The sequence below is a fragment of the Cnephaeus nilssonii genome (genome assembly GCF_951640355.1).
Source record: "Cnephaeus nilssonii genome assembly, chromosome: 11".
In the NCBI taxonomy this organism is placed as follows: domain Eukaryota; kingdom Metazoa; phylum Chordata; class Mammalia; order Chiroptera; family Vespertilionidae; genus Cnephaeus; species Cnephaeus nilssonii.
In genome coordinates this window covers 34,942,725-34,961,584 of record NC_137082.1, presented here as the reverse complement: position 1 = coordinate 34,961,584, position 18,860 = coordinate 34,942,725, and the positions used below count along the sequence as shown (strand labels likewise).

Genomic DNA, 18,860 nt, shown 5'->3' with positions numbered 1-18,860 from the left:
CTCGGGCATCCTGATGATGGAAACCCACTCAGAGCTGGAGGACAGTGGTAGCTCTAACAAAGGGAAGAGTGAGGCTACGCCCTGGGGCTGCAGGATGGCAGATGGGGCAGCAAGCAAGAGCCCTGGGAGCACAGCACAGGCTCTGGGGAGGGGGGGGGGGCTCTCCAGCGCCCAGCCCTCAGAAGGGAGATGGTGGTGGGACCAAGGCCTGATCATTTATGGGACTTCCTAGGAAGGCACCCAGAGAACGTTAGCTAAACTTGTGGGGCAGAAAGGTGTGCAAAGGCTCAGAAAAGGTGTACAAAGGAGAAAGGAAAAGTTGCTGGGTGTGTGCCCTGGAGAGGAATCTGGCTTGTGGATGGAGGGCTGAAAAGGGGGCATGTCTGGCTTTGTCCACAAGGGGGCACCTGGCACCAGGCAATGAAGCTGAAGCTGTCCTGGGGAATGGGGTGTTGGTTTCCCCAACCTTCAGAGGGAGGGTCTGGATACCCCAACTCAGAACCCTGAAATTCCAGCAGTTAGAAACAAGCAAGATGGGTTTAGATTGATGCATGTTTGCTCATTCTGAAATTTTATCATCACCTGCGGCCTATTATTTCTCTTCCTACTGAGGAACACTACTCACCAGGCTCTGTGACTCCATATTTGGTAAAATTTGAAAGGCTTTTTCCCTAGCAACTTAACTTCCAGAAGGAATAACCTATTTTCCCTCTCTTTGTCTTTGACAAAGAATCATGTAGTAACGCTTCACTCATTTTCAGGTTCATTGAATCTGCTGTTTGATGAATAGTGCACCCAGTATTTATTTCAGTGATTGCCATTTCCAGAATTCTATTTTCAAATCTGCCCAGTTTTATTTTTATTTGAGCTTGATTACTGCTTTGTCCCTCCCAGAGTACAGGCTCTGGGAGGGCTGTCTGCCTATTTATTTTTAGTCTCATACTTTTTTGCCTATTTCTTTTCTTGAGGTTTCAGTTACTTCATATTATGTATCCGATAACGTCTGAAGTCCCAGGGATCTAAATTGTTTATTGATCTGCTGACTCTTGCTTAGAGTGACTTGTTTCATTGGATGTTCAGTAACTTTTTTGAATAGTTTATAATTCTTTGGTATGCAATATTATGATTATTTTGGTATTTTTCTCTAGAGGATTTGCATTTTTGCTTCTGCCAGACACCTGGAGATAATACTATAAGCCTAGAATCATCTCAATTCCTCAGCCCAGGGATTCTTTGGTCTCTGGAGTAATGAAAATCTGAACCTCAACCCCTGAAGGGAGCAGACATACTTAATAGCCTCTGGTCAGATTTTTTTTCTTTTTCTTCAAGCAGGGGCAGAGAGGTTTTCTGCTTAGTTCCCTTTGCAGACAGGCATGTTTTCCCTGCTTGCCTTCTCATTGTGGCTGAAGCCAGAGTGATCTTGCCTCTAGCCTTGTGGAGAGGTCCCGGTTTTTTGTTTTCTTGTAGTAGCTCAAAGCCTAATCTCTCTCATGTTTCCCGTGAGGCAGCTAATCGCTCAAACTTCACTTCTCGGAATTTCTTTTGCTCCCATGCAGCACAGGCTCCCTCTTTTTGTATTCAACCTCCTCTGTGGCTTCAGTTTACTCAAGTTTTTCCTGGCCCTTGGGGATTTCCTACACTTTCTTATCTGTGACCTCAGCGATGCAGTTACAAGTACACTCATTAAAATTTATACTTTTGCCCTAGCTGGTTTGGCTCAGTGGATAGAGCATTGGCCTGCAGACTGAAGGGTCCCAGGTTCGATTCCAGTCAAGGGCACATGCCTGGGTTGCGGGCTTGATCCCCAGTAGGGGGCATGCAGGAGGCAACTGATCAATGATTCTCATCATTGATATTTCTATCTCTCTCTCCCTTTCTGAAATCAATAAAAATATATTTTAAAAAATTTATACTTTCAACAATAAAGATTAAAAAAATATTTTAAAAAATTATCCAGAATCTGGGTGTTTATGGCAATGGCAGATTTTTCAGTCTGCCATTTCTATATATACTAGAAGCCCAGTGCATGATTTAATCATGCACGTGTAAGCTGTCTGTCCGCTGGTCGGCAGCTCCGAAGTCCCTGGGCCCCTAGGGCGAGGCGGGGCGGGGGCGTGGTCCTCCTGCGGCTGAGCCCAGGCTGGGGTCTTGCCTTTGCCTCCCGCCCAGGAAGGCTGGGGCCGCCGCCATGTGCTCCTGCGGCCCAACTGCCGCCAGACTCCTCCCCGGGGAGCCACGCCGCCCGCCCGCCCCCCCCCCCCCCCCCCCCCCCCGCCGCCTCCAAACCTCCAAAACGCCGGCTCGCTGCCCCAGAGGCCTGTCTGTGCCGCAGCACAGCCGTGGCACAGACGCTGAGCTTGCGTTGCCAGCGGTGACGCTGGCAACGCGAGCTCAGCGTCCTGCCGGCCCAATCACCACCCCAGCCACCCCGAGTCCCGCCCCCTGTGTCTCCCGCTGGCCCAATCGTGGGCGTAGCGGAGTGATGGTAATTTAAATATTACCTTTTTATTATGTAAGAAGATATATTTTTAAATATATTTTTATTTATTTTTTTACAGAGAGGAAGGGAGAGGTATAGAGAGTTAGAAACATTGATCAGCTGCCTCCTGCACACCCCCTACTGGGGATGTGCCTGCAAGCAAGGTACATGCCCTTGACTGGAATCGAACCTGGGACCCTTCAGTTTGCAGGCCGACACTCTATCCACTGAGCCAAACCAGTTAGGGCTCTATAGGAAATTTAACACAGCATTTTACTATATTGTCACTAGAGTCCCTGGGATCCTTTTTTCCAGAGCTAAGGCAGACTGTGGATTCCTGACTTGGCTACCAAATGTTTTTGTGGTAAGCTGACAGTCACAAGGCTGAGATCCTGTAATTGATCTGGGTGGTGGGTTGCAATGCTGGGCAGCTGTGGAGACAGGCAGTTGGTCCCCATGTGCATGGAAGATCACACAGCTAAGCCCCCACCTTGCCTTCTGGGGCAAAGGCCACAGCCAGACCCTTCTCCCTATTCTGAGATCTAGTAACCGACCCCTCAATGCATTTTCGAGGCCTGTGAAGTTGGTGGTGCCAACAAGGGTCTTGGGCAAGACTGCTTAGAAGTAGGTTTAGGGCAGAGGCCAGAGCTGGGTATTCAGGCAACAGAGTGAGGCTGGGGCCAGAACCTTAGGAAGTGAGGCCTCGGGTCACCGACTAAGAAACTGGACTAATAGCCAAAGACTCCTACACACAGGTGCACCTGCACAAATCTGTCATTTCACAGCTGGCTGGACCATCTCAGAGCCCTGAAGATAGGATCGGCTTGTTGGAGGCACAGCAAACTGGTGGGCTTTCAGGGAAAGCAGTTTGAACATATGCTTCGAGGGTCTGAGAAGCATTCAGTTCTAGAAATCCCACTTGAGAAAATTATTCCAGAGAAATAAATCAAGCAAAGGAAGACATTCAGTTCAGTATGCCAGACTGGGAAAACGGGAAAGCAACCCAATTGCTCAACAGGAGGTGAAGAATTAAGAAAATTATGGCCTTGATTAAAGCATACAACCCATTCCGCAAGTAAACGGGAAGGCAATGGACTTATTTATGATTTAACATCAGTATAAAAAGGACATGAACATTTCAAACTTTCTGTGGTTGTTTACTTATTAAATCACTTAAGGGTGAAGAAACTAACAAGGAATTGGGAGTCTGTAAGTTGTTATTGGCACTAACCACAGGCCCACTGGGTGGGCAGGCAAAGTCATGGGCATGAGCAGCCAGCCCAGTGGGGCCTGGGCCCCTCAGCTGGCTTCCCGTAGGCCTAGCGGCTGGAACCATCTCTTTAGCAAATCCTGCTTTCATTCCTCTGGTGGCTCTTTAGGCCGTAGCAAGGACCACTGGAGGTCTGCCCACTCCCACTCCCACGCTTCGCCCAAGACGGGGGCAGAAAGGGGAGAGGACGCAGAAGCCTGCCTGTCCGATGTCTCAGTGCACCTACCACCTTCCCTCCCAGTGGCATTCCAGTTTGAGTCAAAAAAGGAATATAGCCTTTTTATTGACTACTTTAAGTAGAACAAACTAAATACATATTTAACAGTTTTGGTTTGTTTATACAGTACATTAAATAAGTTATGCACAGAGTTAAGTAACAAAAGTTCCTATCAGAGAAATGACAAAGCACAGAAAAACCAGACCCTACCGCATTCTGTGGGTGGTTTCACATTCATCGAATCCCTTAAAAAATCACGCTTGGAGGCTTAGTTTTTTATTTACATTATTGGCTTTCTTTTACAAATGGAGCTTTTGTAGCCTCATCAGGAACTTGGAAAGCTATGAAAGTGGACTGAAGGCCTCTTAGCCAAACAGCACTTTCAGCCATTCACCTAATGCGTATTGCTGCTTCTTTGCCAACTCCAACACAGGGACAGGGCTGTCCCTGCCAGCCACTAGCCACACATGCCCTATTTGGTATAAGCATCAATGAGTGTATGCTGGGCAGTAGTGGATCGGACCAGATGGGGTCTGCAGGGGAAGCACCATCTCTGTGGCTGTGGAAGGAAGGGAGGATGCAAGGCCCACTGCCCTCAGGCCTCCTGACCTTCTGGCCCTTGGTGGAAAAGGTCACCTGCACCATCATCTTTGGAAATGAGCATGTCAAAGCATGTGGGCAAAGAGGCAGGGAGTCAACGTTTTGGTTTCACAGGAACTAGGCACCCAGAGTTGGAAGGGCCCTATTGGGCAGCTGGCCCAGTACCCACCCCACCCCGGACAGGACTCCTCCTGACAGTGGCTGTCTGGCCCATATGGGAACAGCCCAGGTTCCTCTGGCTTTTCTTACATTTGGTTCAAACACACCACCACCCAGTTTTCTGCAAAGAGCTAAAAAATAATAAATTTAAGAAAGTTGGCTTGGTCAACTGACCTGGGAGTCTAGAAACCAGTTCTGAAGAAAGCCTCCAAGATATATTCTATTTTAAATGATTTATTCAATCCACAATCCCTTCCACAATTTCCAGGACAAACAGCCAGCTGGTCATCACCTATGCTTTCATTCTGAAGAATTCACCACCATACAATTCCAATTTTTTGTTGTTGAACCTTCAAATCCACTTGCTGAAATCTTTTCTGGAGCTACCTAGAACAAGGTCTACACTCTTTGCAAGCAGGTGACAGCACTGGGTATCAATTCGACTTTGGAACAGGCTGCACAAAGTCAAGTGTAGGTTTTCTGTCTAGAAGCTGAAGATGCTCACATTGACACCAAGAAGGGAGGGGCTCCTGGTAGACCAGCTGGCCTGGATGGGCACTGCAGCGTGTCGGACGTACCCATGCTGGGTAGATGTGTCCTGTTTCCAGACTTAGATCCATCGAGACACACACACCACTCAGCACGGTACAGGAAAAGATCCACTCACTCGGTGACCTTAGGGCCCATGGCCCCTGGAGCCAAAGTGGGGAGTGCTCACACCTCAGAAGGTGGGTGGCTATTCCTGCGCAGGTGAAATGAACAAACTTCTTCCAGACTCAGTTTTCACCATGAGGTAGAGCCAGGCATGCTGCAGGCAGTGGGGACACAGAAGGCGACTGAAGATCTGAGGGGCCAGCCCTCAAGTATCCCTCGGAACATCTAACGCACCCACACTGGTCTCTTCTGCTCTTCTCTGGTTCCTGCAACCATTCTTCACTGGGTAGGACAATGATATCCCATCACTTGTCAGTATCCCTGAACACTGGCCTCATCCTCCAGATGTGCTCTGACCGTTGGGCAGGCTTGTGTCACTTTTTTAAAAAAAATTTATTAAATTTATTGGGGTGACACTGGTCAACATATGTCACATTTGCTTTTGACTTCTAGGGTAACATTGAAGAGCCCGTGACTGCCTTGATAACATCTTCAGTACCATCACTCCGAACCCTTCTACCTTTTGTCCCCCCAAATATTAGCTACAAAAGTTGGTCCTCTAAGAAACCTGATTATATAAAAATATTTAAAATCCAACTAGATGACGGTGGGAAGCCTGAACTTGAACCCCCCACCTGGTAGCTGGAGTGGTATTAGCAGAAACTGGAAATCAAGTGGGGAACTCAGACTCAACCCTGTCTCTCCAGTGCCATCACCCCCTCCCAAGACACTGCCAGTGCCATCACCTCCTCCCAACCAGAGAGCTGGAGGATTTCAGACAGGAAGCTGGAGAAAGGAATTCTTTCCATCTAAATAGTAAGCCTTGAACAGAGGCCTGCAATCCCCTGTGTGAAACTGACCAAATACTGCCGAGGTTTTCAGCTTGGACTCTGGGTAGTACATGAGCAAAGCAGTGTTGAATAGCATCACAGAAACTCTGAAAACGAAGCTGTCATTGGAACCACAGCCCACAGAGTCAGCTAGGCCCTGCACAACTAAACCTATGCCTTAGCTTAAGAAAATGACATCGAGCTCTGATAATATCTTGTTGGTTTTGGTCTTTATTCCAACGAAGAAAAATCTGATCTACCCTGTCTAGTCTTGTGGGTACTTAAGATTAAAGAACCCCATCCTAGCTGGTTTGGCTCAGTGGATAGAGCATCAACCTGTGGACTGAAGGGTCCCAGGTTCGATTCCTGTCAAGGGCACATGCCCGGGTTGCAGGCTCGATCCCCAGTGGGGGGCGTGCAGGAGGCAGCTGATTGATGATTCTCTCTCATCATTAATGTTTCTATCTTTCTCTCCCTCTCCCTTCCTCTCTGAAATCAATATATATAAAGTGATTAAAGAACCTGCCTAGGTGTTCATCTGATTTGCCAATGAAAAGACAGTGAGTGAGCTGAGGACAGACCCAGTGGACACCTCGAAACACCCTCTTGCTGTAAACTGATTTATAGGCCCCATGACCTCCTTGGGGGACATTCTGTATCTTATGAAAATATAGGCAAGTCCATCTGGGGTGCTGACTTCATCCCTGTTAAAGTCAGAACACCCCACAAGTACTACAGCTTAGAGTTCCAAATCAATGTAACATTACTGTTAATCCTTCTCTGTGTATACTTTACTTTCTACAATGGAAATACAGGTATTTTAAAGTTGCCTTGTATTGAGTTTCTTTATAAGATAGAACATCCTTGGGTAAGGTCAGTTAGGGACTAGAAATTCTTAAAGCAAGGACAATGCTACCTATGCTGATTACTTTCCCTTTATAGGACGAGAGCTTCTATTTCACTCTCATTGCACAAAAAGTGGCTATCTAAAGCAGGGCTCTCAAGTGCCAGCAGGAGCAGGGTCGACCAACTCACCCCAACTGATTCCGTGGGGAGAGAAGGTGCTGGAGGCGAGGAGGTGGAGAGTAGAAAAGTCAGGGGAAAATGTGTGCGGCAGTTCTTAACATTTTAAAACAGGTTTAGGTGATGTCATATTTGGAGAGCCAGGTCAATAGCTGGAAAACTCCCTGAAGATAGGAAGAAAAACTGGTCAATGGTTCTCACATTTCACAAAATTTCTTAGCTCAAAATGGGTATGTATCAAACACACGAGAAGGGAATCTGAGATTGTGTGCCCAATAGTAAACTGATGCAGTTATGTATGATGACATGAAACCATGAGGTCTGAAGAATTCTTTCAGGTCCATGAGGGCTGCTCAGAAGTTACCAGGCCCTGATTAGTGAGGCGAGTCCTAGTCACACCACATCACATCCTATGGGGCAACTGCGGCTTCAGAGGTGCCAAACAGAGACCGATACACACTGTGATCTGGACACGCGTGGTCTGAGATAAGAAGACACAGAACAAGATGACTGTGCAAACAGCCAAGCGGTGACAAGAGGTTCTGAGTTTCCAACAGATGATCCATTCAACAACTTGACGATAGTAGTTGGCCAAAATGCTCAGAGAACAGACTAATCTACACCTGAGTCTCATTCTTCTTCTTCAGACCAATCCATGTGCTGGAAACTTTTCTGCACAAGCAAAATCAAATCAGAGAGAGAGAAAACTGGGTCCCAACTAAAGTAGCCAGGCAGGTTAGAAAACCTTGTCCAAGATGATCTGTGATGCTTGGTGGAAGTTTTATTTATTTTTTATTGTTATGGGTGCTTTTACTAAAATGGTGACTTTCCTGTGGTTTCTGAGAATTTTAACAAGTCTGAACAGCAGGGTGAAGGGAGTCCTGAGTGCTGCTTTTTGCCTCCCCGAAGTCCCCTTGGGGCCAATCAGTGGCATCTGCTGAGGGTGGAAATGGGCTCATGAAGCTGTTGGGGATGAGGGGGGCCACTCCCTGTCAGGAGGACCCTCTCTACAGCCTGCTCTCAGCCTCCAGGCCTCTGCTGCGGGAGGACAGTGGAGCAGGAGACAGTGCATGGGGCCAGCTGCCTCCAGCCTGGCCGGGCACATATGACAGTCTGCTGCCTCAAAGGCAGGGAGGGGAGCTGGTGGTCCACACTGAAAAGGCGCCCGCCACGCCAGCTCCAGCTGGGAGAGGAACAAACCAGAAAGCCATGGAAGAGGCAGCTCCAGCCAACTGCCTGTGTGCAGAGGACGGCACACTATTTCCCCCAAGGACACATGGGAAACGGGCAGGTGTCTGGAGAGGCTGTGAAGCAATGTTTGCTGGGCTTGGACTCTTTCTGCCTCCACTTCACTTCTTGCTGATGACCCAGCGGCTACTTGCACTGGTCCAGCCCTGGTGCCGTGAGGTCATCAGGGGGAAGGAGCCTGGGCTCAGAGTCCGTTGCTGTCGATGGCTGTCACGGAGGCAGGTGTTGAGGAGCGCGAGGTGGTTGCTGAGGTCTTGTCCAGCGCTGGGCTCGGCACGCTGCAATCGGCAGACCTGGCCGACCGCCCCCCAGGAAGCAGTGGCCGGCTCTGGCTGTGGGGACTCTGGCCGTGCAGGTTCTGGCCACAGAGGCGGTGGTGCCGCTCCCAGTCCTTATGTTGGCAGAAGGAGCCGCAGTACCGTGCGATATTGCAGCCGCTGCAGGTCTCGCTGGCTTTGCGGCCACAGTTCCAGCAGTTCTGCAAGCACAGACATGGGTTAGATGCTTGGATATTGTGGGGCAGGCTTGTTGCACTCATCGCCTGCCCTGTAGAAGAGGGGGCGTGGACCTACACACACCTGTGCTGGTCCTGATTCTCCTGTCTCTGCTTTCTGAGTTTCCTGAGAAACAGAGGAAGAGTACCTACCCTGACGGAGGGGACAGCGAGATGCGGGGGATGTGAAAACACACAAACAGCATCATGCAGGGCAGGCGGAAGCCCCACATCCTGTGAAGGCACTGACTCACGATTCATTCCTCAGCAACCACACCTAACTCTGTCCCAACGTCCCCCACCATAACTGTCTATCCTAAGACCACACATGGTTCCCTCTCTTGGTCTTCCCAACAGAGGAATAACCATATTTTCACTGACAACACCTGATCTTTTAGAAAAGTTACCTGCCAGGAGCATAGATGGTTATATTACTTCCTCTGTGTCCATTCTCCTTTCAGAGATGTGCCTTGTCATAGGTGAGCTGGGGGTTGTGAGGAAACTTCTGGTTTATTTATGGGAGCCCCTGCAGTATCTCAGCACTCAGGGGCCCAGGGGTCTAGGTCAGGAAGTTTTCTTACTATTTTGCACTTTCCTAGAGGGGGGATGGGTACTGCTAGGGTCCAGCAGAGACCACACGAGAGGGAGGAATGCACATTTGAGAATGCACTAATTCTATGATAGAGGATATGAGCCAGGTGAGCCGTGGTGAGAGCTACAAGTAGCAGCCATGAGAGAGGCAGTAGAAACCTGCTCCTTGGTACTCCTCTCCTTCCTCTAGATTCCAGTGGTGACTCCAGTAGTGACACAAGTGTTTTTTTCTGCACCCAAGGTCTCCAGGTCCACTTACAAGAGAAAAGCCTTATGGCATTGGCCAGAGGAAGCTACCAGGGAGGGGCAATGATTTCTTAGGTAACTGGAAGGACTTGAGCAGCGCTGAATTGCAGCGTGCCGATTGCAGCGTGCCAAGCCCAGCGCTGGACAAGACCTCTCTCCCCAAGTTCTCCAGAATAGCAGAGCCAATCACAAGGCCCAGTCTGACCACTCCTAGGGAAGGAAGACACCATCCCCCATGAAATCAGGACACTTGCTCAAGTGGCAATGGGACAGCAAGCGTTGAAAAGGGCCACCTGGCCCACCTCTTGGGTTGCACAGATGGGAAACTGAGGCAGGGACTTGCCTAAGGTTATAAGATGTTTACTTGGCCCTGGCCGGTGTGGCTCAGTTGGTTGGAGCATTGTTCCATACACTAAAATGTTATGGGTCCATTCCCAGTCAGGGCATATGTGGTCTTCCTTTCTCTCCTGCTAAAATCAATAAAAACAGCCTGGTCAGAGCGCTCAGTTGGTTTGAGTGTCATCCTTGCACTAAAAGGTTGTCAATTGGATTCTTGGTCAGGGCACGTAACTGGATTGTGGGTTTGATCCCTGATTGGGATGCGTATGGAAGGCAATCGATCAATGTTTTTCTCTCTCTTAGCATGTCTTCGGGTGAGGAATAAGCAAAAAAACAAATAAAATAAAAATCAATAAAAACATATCCTCAGGTGAGTAAAAAAAAATCACTTGGTCATGCAAAGTCTAGAACCCGGACCTCCTGCCTGCACTATACTCAATGTAGAAGTTTAGTTTCAAAGAACATTAGAAAGGGCAGTATACTCCTGTCTAACACAACAGGCTTCTCAGGAAATACACTCTAAGGACTGCCTAAACTTGCCGACACAAATACCAGAGGACCAAAATAGGAAGCTGAAGTAATTCTTAGGGCTCAAGCAAACTGCATTCCAGAGAACGTCAGACTTTGGAGCCTGATAGGCTGACTCCAAACAATGCGCTGGCAGAACATTGTCACTTGTGGGGAAGACCTCAGTGGTTGTCTGCATGGGGCTGCTGTCAAAACAGGCCAACCGGGCAGCCCTAGCTGACGGGAGACTTCTACTCCCTCTGCCCAAGTCTGCAAGAATGTCTCACACCGGGGCAGAGTACTAAAGCACTGGAACTTTCGCCTTGGCTGCCATTCTATTAAAAATAGCTTATTTAATAATTTATGAAACATATTAAAACAAGGTAAGGACAGCTTCCCACTGAGGCAGGATCAGTCTATACACGCAGGAACATTGTGGTAAGTGTCAGAGCAGCAAAGGTTAAACAGGTCATTGTTGTGTTCCCTTTCCCTGTGACATTTCCTGACTTAATCACGAGGCTTTGGCTACGATGTAAGACAAGAAAGGTTTATTATTGTAGTCACCCTTCAAATCATCATTCCGTGAATCAGGAGGTCATGGTTCGATTCCTGGTAAGGGCACATGCCTGGGTTGTGGGCTTGATCCCCAGTGTGGGGTGTGCAAGAGGCAGCCGAGCAATGATTCACTTTCATCATTGATGTGTCTATCTCTCTCTCCCTTCCTCTCTGAAATCAATGAAAAAAAAAAATGACTTTTGATCACATAATGCAGCATACATTTCTGACAGCAAGTAAAAATTTGGAGAAATTACATTCTCACCAATATAACCATTCACTCATCTGAAACCTGGTATCACTGCACAGTCTACAGGGTAAATTAAATAAACTATTTTCTCACAACTCAGTGTCTTTTATAGAATGCTACAGTAAGGAATTTTCCACATCCTCTGTGATGGCCACATGATATTTAGACATTTTTGTCTTTACATCGCCGTGCTTGGCATTGCTATATTGAAAGGGATCACTTAAAAGGATTGATAAAATAAACTTCCTGTTGTTTAAGGAAACAAACAAACCAGCCCTAGCCAGTTTGGCTCAGTGGATGGCTCAGTGGATAGAACGTGGGCCCGCGGACTGAAGGGTACTGGGTTCGATTCTGGTCAAGGGCATGCACCTCAAATACAGGTTCCCTGGCCCTGGTCGGGGTGTATGCAGGAGACAACCATTGTGACACATCAATGTCTCTCTCTGTCTCTCCCTTTCTCTTCCTCTCTCTAAAAACCAATGGAAAAATATCCTTGGGTGAGGATTAACAAAAAAATTTTTTTTTTAAATAAAGAAAACAAATCAACTAAAATACCCAGTTTTTTATAACTTCAAGAGAATGTCCCAAAGATAGCTAATTTCTCAATTAGTAGATGGAATCTACCTATTTAGAAATAAAACATCTTGGTGTTTTTGTCATGTGCTATTCTCGCCCTCTCCCCCCTTAGTTTATTTTTATCCTCTGTGGTACAAGAGTGTCTTGTTTCTCTTAGAAGCATCACCAAGTCCTGGGCCATGGGTCTTGGAGAGTTGGGCAGGTGTGCCCCATCTGTCACTTCAACCCATAAAAGAACTACCCTATTTACAAGCAGCCCAGATGCTACAGGGGCCTCCATTTCCTCACTCCTGCACCCTGGCTTCAGCACTGGGAAAAGTCCCTAATCCACAGTTTCCTCACTTGTGAAATTGGAATCCAGTAACACCACCTCCTAGAGTCATTGTGAGGATCAAAAAGACAATACACACACTTGGCTTTGTGGCTGACACACAGTACATAAGCCCACTCAGTGAAGGGGAATGTCATCATTGCCATGCAATCCACAAACTCTGGTTTTAGGGTGAGTTTTCAAAATTAAAACCAATAGAGTAAGAATATAATACATGGTGGGGCAAAAGTAGGTTTATAGCAGTGAGTATACGAAGTACAGAGTTTATTCTTTTTAAAAAAAATACTTTTTATTGATTTTCAGAGAGAGAGGAAGGGAGAGGAAGAATCATCAATGTGAGGGCAAAACATCGATTGGCTGCCTCTGCATACCCCCTATTGGGGATTGAACCTGCAACCTAGGTTGTGTGCCCTGACCAGGAATCCAACAGGCAACCTTTCGGTACACAGGACAAAGCCCAGCCAACTGAGCCACAACAGCCAGGGCGAAAGAGTTTACTGTATTTATTAAATATTGCATTATTTTCCATATGAACAACTGTAAATCTACTTTTGCCCCACTTTTTAGGATACTTCCTAGAATATAAATAACTACCTATATAATTGGGCAATAAAACCCTTCTGGTACTGGATAATTACAATCATGTAGTTCAAGAGCAGACGGTTCTGTCTTGCTGCCTAGCACTTGAGAAGAAAGCAGTGGGCTGGTTCACTCCAGCTGCCCAAGCCCCAGCCCCAGCCCCAGCCCCCAGGACTAACAGAACTCTGACCTCCGTTGACTCTTCTTGTTCATTTATGACAAGGAAGGCATCCTCTGCGGCCTGCCGTTTGACGTCCGCTATGGTTTGCTCCATCCGAGCTCTCTCTGTTGCAATCACTTCAAAGGCTTTTTGCTCTGCCTCAGCAACAGCTTTCTGTACTTCTGACATGGCCTGAATTTTCACCTTATTCACAGCTTCTTCTAGAAGAAAGTGACAGTAAAATCAACTGGCCGATAAATCTTTTCCCTCCCACCCCACATAATTTCTAAATAGGGACAAAACTGAAACTAGATGACTTTTTAAAAAAACACACAGGGATGAACATATGACATATGTGTTCACTTTTATTCTTATACTCACTTGTCCATTCATGCAACCATTTCTTGAGTATATAGATGGACGTGGGCACTGTGCTTGGGACTGGGGACAGCTAGGTGACTAAGATATAGTCTATATTCTCATAACTGTTTGTGATAAGTATAAAGGTGGCTTAGGTGTCAGTACGAGAGCCAAGAGAACAAGGGGAAAGTGGTCAGCTTTACAAGAGTATGTGTCCTGGTTGAGATGGGAGGTGGAAATGAATTTTTGGAAAGTCTTGCATCTCATGGCCCTTTTTCTAAAGAAAATGTGAACTCTAAAGGGTTCTACGCAAGGAGAAAAAAATGAAGGCAGAAGAACCAATTGAGAGACTGGGACAACAATTTAGAAGAAGAGAGAGAACAGTCTCTGAATTTAGGCAGAAGCAAGTAGCACAGAGTAGAGGCGGGAGGCAGAATGAGATCAGTAGCATCCAGGGGTCTGGAGGTGAAGGTAAAGGGGAAGGATGGTAGTGGTATGCAACAAAACGAATAATAAGCAAAATGCTGGGGTGGAGGCAAGAGAAGGTTGCGGTGCCTCTGGGGCATCCAGGTATAAATGAACAGGAGGCAGCTGGTATATAATATTGACCCAGGTAGAGAAAAATGGGCAGGTTGCCGGGAACCCTGGACTTCCACAGCCGTGTCCAGTTACCATTACCCCACTTGGCTCCTGGTCACTTTCTCCCATCATCATCACCCTGCATGGTTTCTATAGGATGGACACTCCAAATCAGCGGTCACCAACCGGTGGTGGTCCGTGAGGTCCGAAAGGTTGGCGACTGCTGCTCCAAATAACACACTACGTATTTGAGCCTCAGCCCTAAGTCCCAATGTAAATGACCTCCCTCCTGAGACTACAAGATGACAGAAGCCTAAAGAAACTCCCTTGTTGCTTGGCTCTTGCATGTGGCCTATGCTCAAAGGAGGTTTAAACAGAGTGTTCTAGCCCAGTGGTCGGCAAACTCATTCGTCAACAGAGCCAAATACCAACAGCCAAATACCAACGATTGAAATTTCTTTTGAGAGCCAAATTCTTTAAACTTAAACTTCTTCTAACGCCACTTCTTCAAAATAGACTCGCCCAGGCCGTGGTATTTTGTGGAAGAGCCCACTCAAGGGGCCAAAGAGCCGCATGTGGCTCGCGAGCCACAGTTTGCCAACGACGGTTCTAGGCTATCATCATAGAACTTTGCATTTTATTGCTCCAGCCTTAAGAAAGGAAAGTTTTCACCTCAAAGGCCAAGCAAGAATGATGCTGAGTTGATTGGCACTGAACTCCATGCTTCCTTTACTCTTTTTAAAAAAATGTATTTTTATTGATTTCAGAGAGGAAGGGAGAGGGAGAGAGAGAGATAGAAACATCAATGATGAGAAAGAATCATTGATCGGCTGCCTCCTGCATGACCCCTACTGGGGATTGAGCCCACAACGCGAGCATGTGCCTTTGACCGGAATCGAACCCGGGACCCTTCAGTCCGCAGGCCAACGTCCTATCCACTGAGCCAAACCAGCTAGGGTTCCTTTACTCTTGATAGCCACACAGTTCATTGTGGCTCACCACAGCTACCTTTCATATCCTATTAGTTACCAGGTAGGTGTTAAGTCTCTCTTATTGAGCCAACATAATAATGCCCTGAAGAACATTTATCCTCTAAGTTTAAGGATCAATAAAAATCACAGTTTGAATAACTATCTTGCTCAAGGTAATTTAAGGTCACAGGTGGCACTAGACCAGAACAAGGACTCAAATTTAGCTGGCCTAATACCATAATCTGGTTCTTAACCATAGTTAACCAAAGGTACCTCCCAAGTAGAAAATCACCAGTTACCACGGAGATGTTGTGCATGGTAATTTTTTGGATTGCCAGTAAAAGTAAACATTTTGCAACAGGTTTATTTACATTTCTCATAATTTGTCTGTTCATATATTTTGTCCATTTGTTTATTATGTTCTTGATGCTCTTGAAAGTCTTTCTGAATGACAGGTATTAACTTTTTGTAGAAATAAATTTTATCTTAGAAAGAAAATAAAGAACTATATTGGACTAAAAATAAATGTTACTAGGAAAGGGAGGTAAGAAGAAAAGGCAGCTAGAATTTGGATGAGGTAAATATTAAGAATGAGATATTAATTTAAACCCCTATCTTACCACAATAGGCAGTCCTACCTTCTTTATTCTTATAGAAATTGAGGCCTCCCCAGAACTAATTTCATGAAGCTGGGGACAGTGAAGGTGAAAGGAAAAAGAGACAGTTTTTTCAAGAGAAGAATAAATGAAATGTGTAGTGTGTGAGCACAGTGTGTGCAGATACTAGTGAACAGAACAGATAGAAACAAATTAAGCTACATGACCAGAAACAGAGACTCCAATAAATAGGGAAGAAAGAGTTGGTTACTTAATGTCTGAGTGGGACCCAGAAGCATGTGAAAGAGACCTGCATGGACTCCTGGGAGGCATTCCAAATTCTTGACCTGCAAAGTAACATGAGGGACATCCAGATGTGTGGGAAAGCTGGAGGAGAGAGGCAGGAGCCTAGAGTTCTATGAGGAGGTTGTAATGAGACCACCACCTTTCCCTCAAATATGTGCTGCACACTGGCACAAATCAGTGAGTACATGCAACCTATAAGGAGATAGGCACATACCGGTTTTTTTCCAAAATTCCACAGGTACATATCCTGTTGCTGGCCTACTGTTGAATTCCCGCTGAGGATCTACAGAAGAGAGATAAGTAGCATGGGGTCAGAAACTATCTATGTTCGGCATGTTTTCTTTTTATGGAAAACTTATCAGATCTTTCATTTACCACTTAGACTAAAAAATATATGTTCATTTAGTGCAAAAATATTCTGATAAGGGATAAAATCTGATTATAAAACAGCACACTTAATTTTTAATTTTAAATCCTCACTTGAGGATATTTTTTCCATTGATTTTTAGAGAGAGTGGAAGGGAGAGGGACAGACAGGAACACCAATGTGAGAGAGACACATTGATTGGTTGCCTCCTGCACACCCCAACCAGATCTGGGGATCGAGCCTGCAACCGAGGTACATGCCCTTGACCGGAATCAAACCCGGGACACTCCAGTCCGCAGGCCAACACTCTATCCACTGAGCAAAACTGGCTAGGGCTTAATTTTTACTTTTAAAACATACACCTGCATGCCTCAGATATTAACAGTATTTCAAAGTAGCGAGATTAAAAGTGACCTCCACTTTCTTTCTACTTATCAATGTGTCCTTATTTTCCCTTCTGAACATATATGTATTTCTAAGGTACTTCGTAAAATATAAATAACTACAGATATTTATGTGTTACATATGTGTGTTTTCATATCAAATTGAACTGAACTGTCCCCATCATTCACAGGGCACTGGCAAGTGCTCTGTAGGTATGTCAGAGAATATAGCTTTTGCTTCTTGGCAGGTCTGAACCCTTACATGTGATTTAAGGAGGTTTCCTGTAAATTTCTTTAAACACTCATAAACAAACAAACAAACAAACCAACAAACACCAAGCAGTGAAGAAAATAGTCTGAACTAGAACAGTGCATGTCAAATGTACCATAAAGAGGCATCCCAGGGGTTGTTGGGAAAGACACAGGGGTGGAGGGTGACTTATCATGTATGTTTACTGTGGTTGTAAAATATAATATTTTATAGGAAATGGTTCTATTGCTTTCACAACTGTGAAAACTAATTAAGGTAATTTGAATGTTATTGTTTTTTAATGTTAGTGGACTCCTTCATTTTTTAAAAAATTGATTTGAGAGAGAAACACTGATATGCTGTTCCACTTATTTATGCATTCACTGTTTGATTCTTCTGTGTGCCCTGACTGGGGATGGTACCTGCAACCTTGGTGTATCGGGACAATGCTCTAACCAACTGAGCTACCCAGCCAGGGCCTCCCTCATTTCCTTATACTTTGTTGAGGCTAATCTGAAAAGTAGATTTATTGCTCTGAACACTCACCAATCCAGGGTGCAAAGAGGAATCAGAAGAACAGCCAGTGTGGCAGGGGAGGCCAGCCCGGCACAAAACATTTGCCCAAGAGGCTTTATAAAATCGTTAGTTTTCGTGAGAATGCCTGGGAACTGGCTGCAAACTGGTCTTGGATAGAGAGAGAATTTGTACAAAGAACATACTTCCATATCCCCCCCTCCCCCCAAGCTGTGAGAGCATAAGGAGATTTTTATTTATTTTTGTTAATCCTCCCCCAAGGATATTTTCCCATTGATTTTTAGAGAGAGTGGAAGGGAGGGGGAGAGACACACAGAGAGAAATATCGATGTGAGAGAGACACATCAATTGGTTGCCTCCTGCACATCTGCAACTGAGGTATGTGCCCTTGACTGGAATCAAACCCAGGACCCTTCAGTCCTGGGGCTGACGCTCTATCCACTGAGCCAAATTGGCTAGGGCAAGGAGATTTTTTAATCCTGGAAAATACACGTAACACTTATCATTTTAGAGTATAAAGTATCATTCAGTGATATTTTTTGTACATTCACAATGTTATTCAACTATCATCTATCTAGTTCCAGAACATTACCATCATCCCAAAAGGGAATCCCTAAGTTTAACATTTTGATAGTATTAATACTTCTTATGATATTGTGCTCTGTAGGAAATGCTATCATCACTGCCAATAAAAAGAAAACTGAAGGGCTCTTTTCAACATAGGTGAAGTCCCTGATTCAAATCTCATACCTAAGTATGAGATTGAGGTAATATCGGGGGAAAATCTAGGACTGGAAGAGACAAGGTAACATAAGCGAAGGAGAAGGTGGATCAATTTCAACTGAGTCCTTTTCCCCCACAAGGAAAGCCAGTAAGAAAAGGGGGTTTTGAGTGTGTAGATAAGCAATCATGGATGGGAAATGAGAGAAGAAACACTTGTTTACTTGTGAGGACGTGGGTTGTCTTGACCAATCAAGGAAAAGCCACTCCACTTCAGTTATCAATAAGCCCTTGGTCATATCCTTTGAGGACCTGCCCAGTCCTCAGCATTTTATTTTTCTGACAAATGTAAGCGGTGAGATGCACCTGACCCTAAAACTTCTCAGCTTACTCAAGAAATGCCTGGAAGCTAGGGACATTTTCATATTTCCCAAAGCCAGAGACAGAAGTCAAGATTTTCAGGTGGTTCACTAAGAAAACTAGTGTTTCAGAGGCTACTGTAATCAAAGGCCAGACAGATAATGCAAATAAATGGGTCAAAAATGGGGGACTAATGGTATTGTGGTTATGTAGGGGAATGCTCTAGTTCTTAGGAAAAAGTAAATGAAGGATGGAGGTAAAAGTCTTCAGTGTGGGATAATGAGCTAGTAAATTCTTTATATGTTTCTGTATTTTCTACAGTAAGCC

The 18,860-nt window shown here is 45.7% G+C and overlaps 1 protein-coding gene across 4 annotated transcripts in view; it reads right to left on the bottom strand.

The window, feature by feature from the left end:
* Positions 1-2,730: 2,730 nt before the first annotated feature.
* Positions 2,731-18,860, bottom strand: part of CBFA2T2 (CBFA2/RUNX1 partner transcriptional co-repressor 2) — a 152,695-nt gene continuing 136,565 nt past the window's right edge. The window contains exons 9-12 of one of the 4 annotated variants that reach the window (XR_013814182.1): positions 16,134-16,202; positions 13,138-13,328; positions 7,245-8,958; positions 2,732-5,756 (exon numbers count right to left, since the gene is read on the bottom strand). Coding sequence is in view for 3 of the 4 variants with exons in the window: in XM_079783983.1 (XP_079640109.1) it covers positions 8,665-8,958; positions 13,138-13,328; positions 16,134-16,202 (554 nt within the window). In the remaining variant the exon portion in view is untranslated. Of the gene's footprint in view, positions 8,959-13,137; positions 13,329-16,133; positions 16,203-18,860 lie in introns of all 4 variants that reach the window. The other 3 variants (XM_079783983.1, XM_079783984.1, XM_079783985.1) reach the window with 3 other exon arrangements.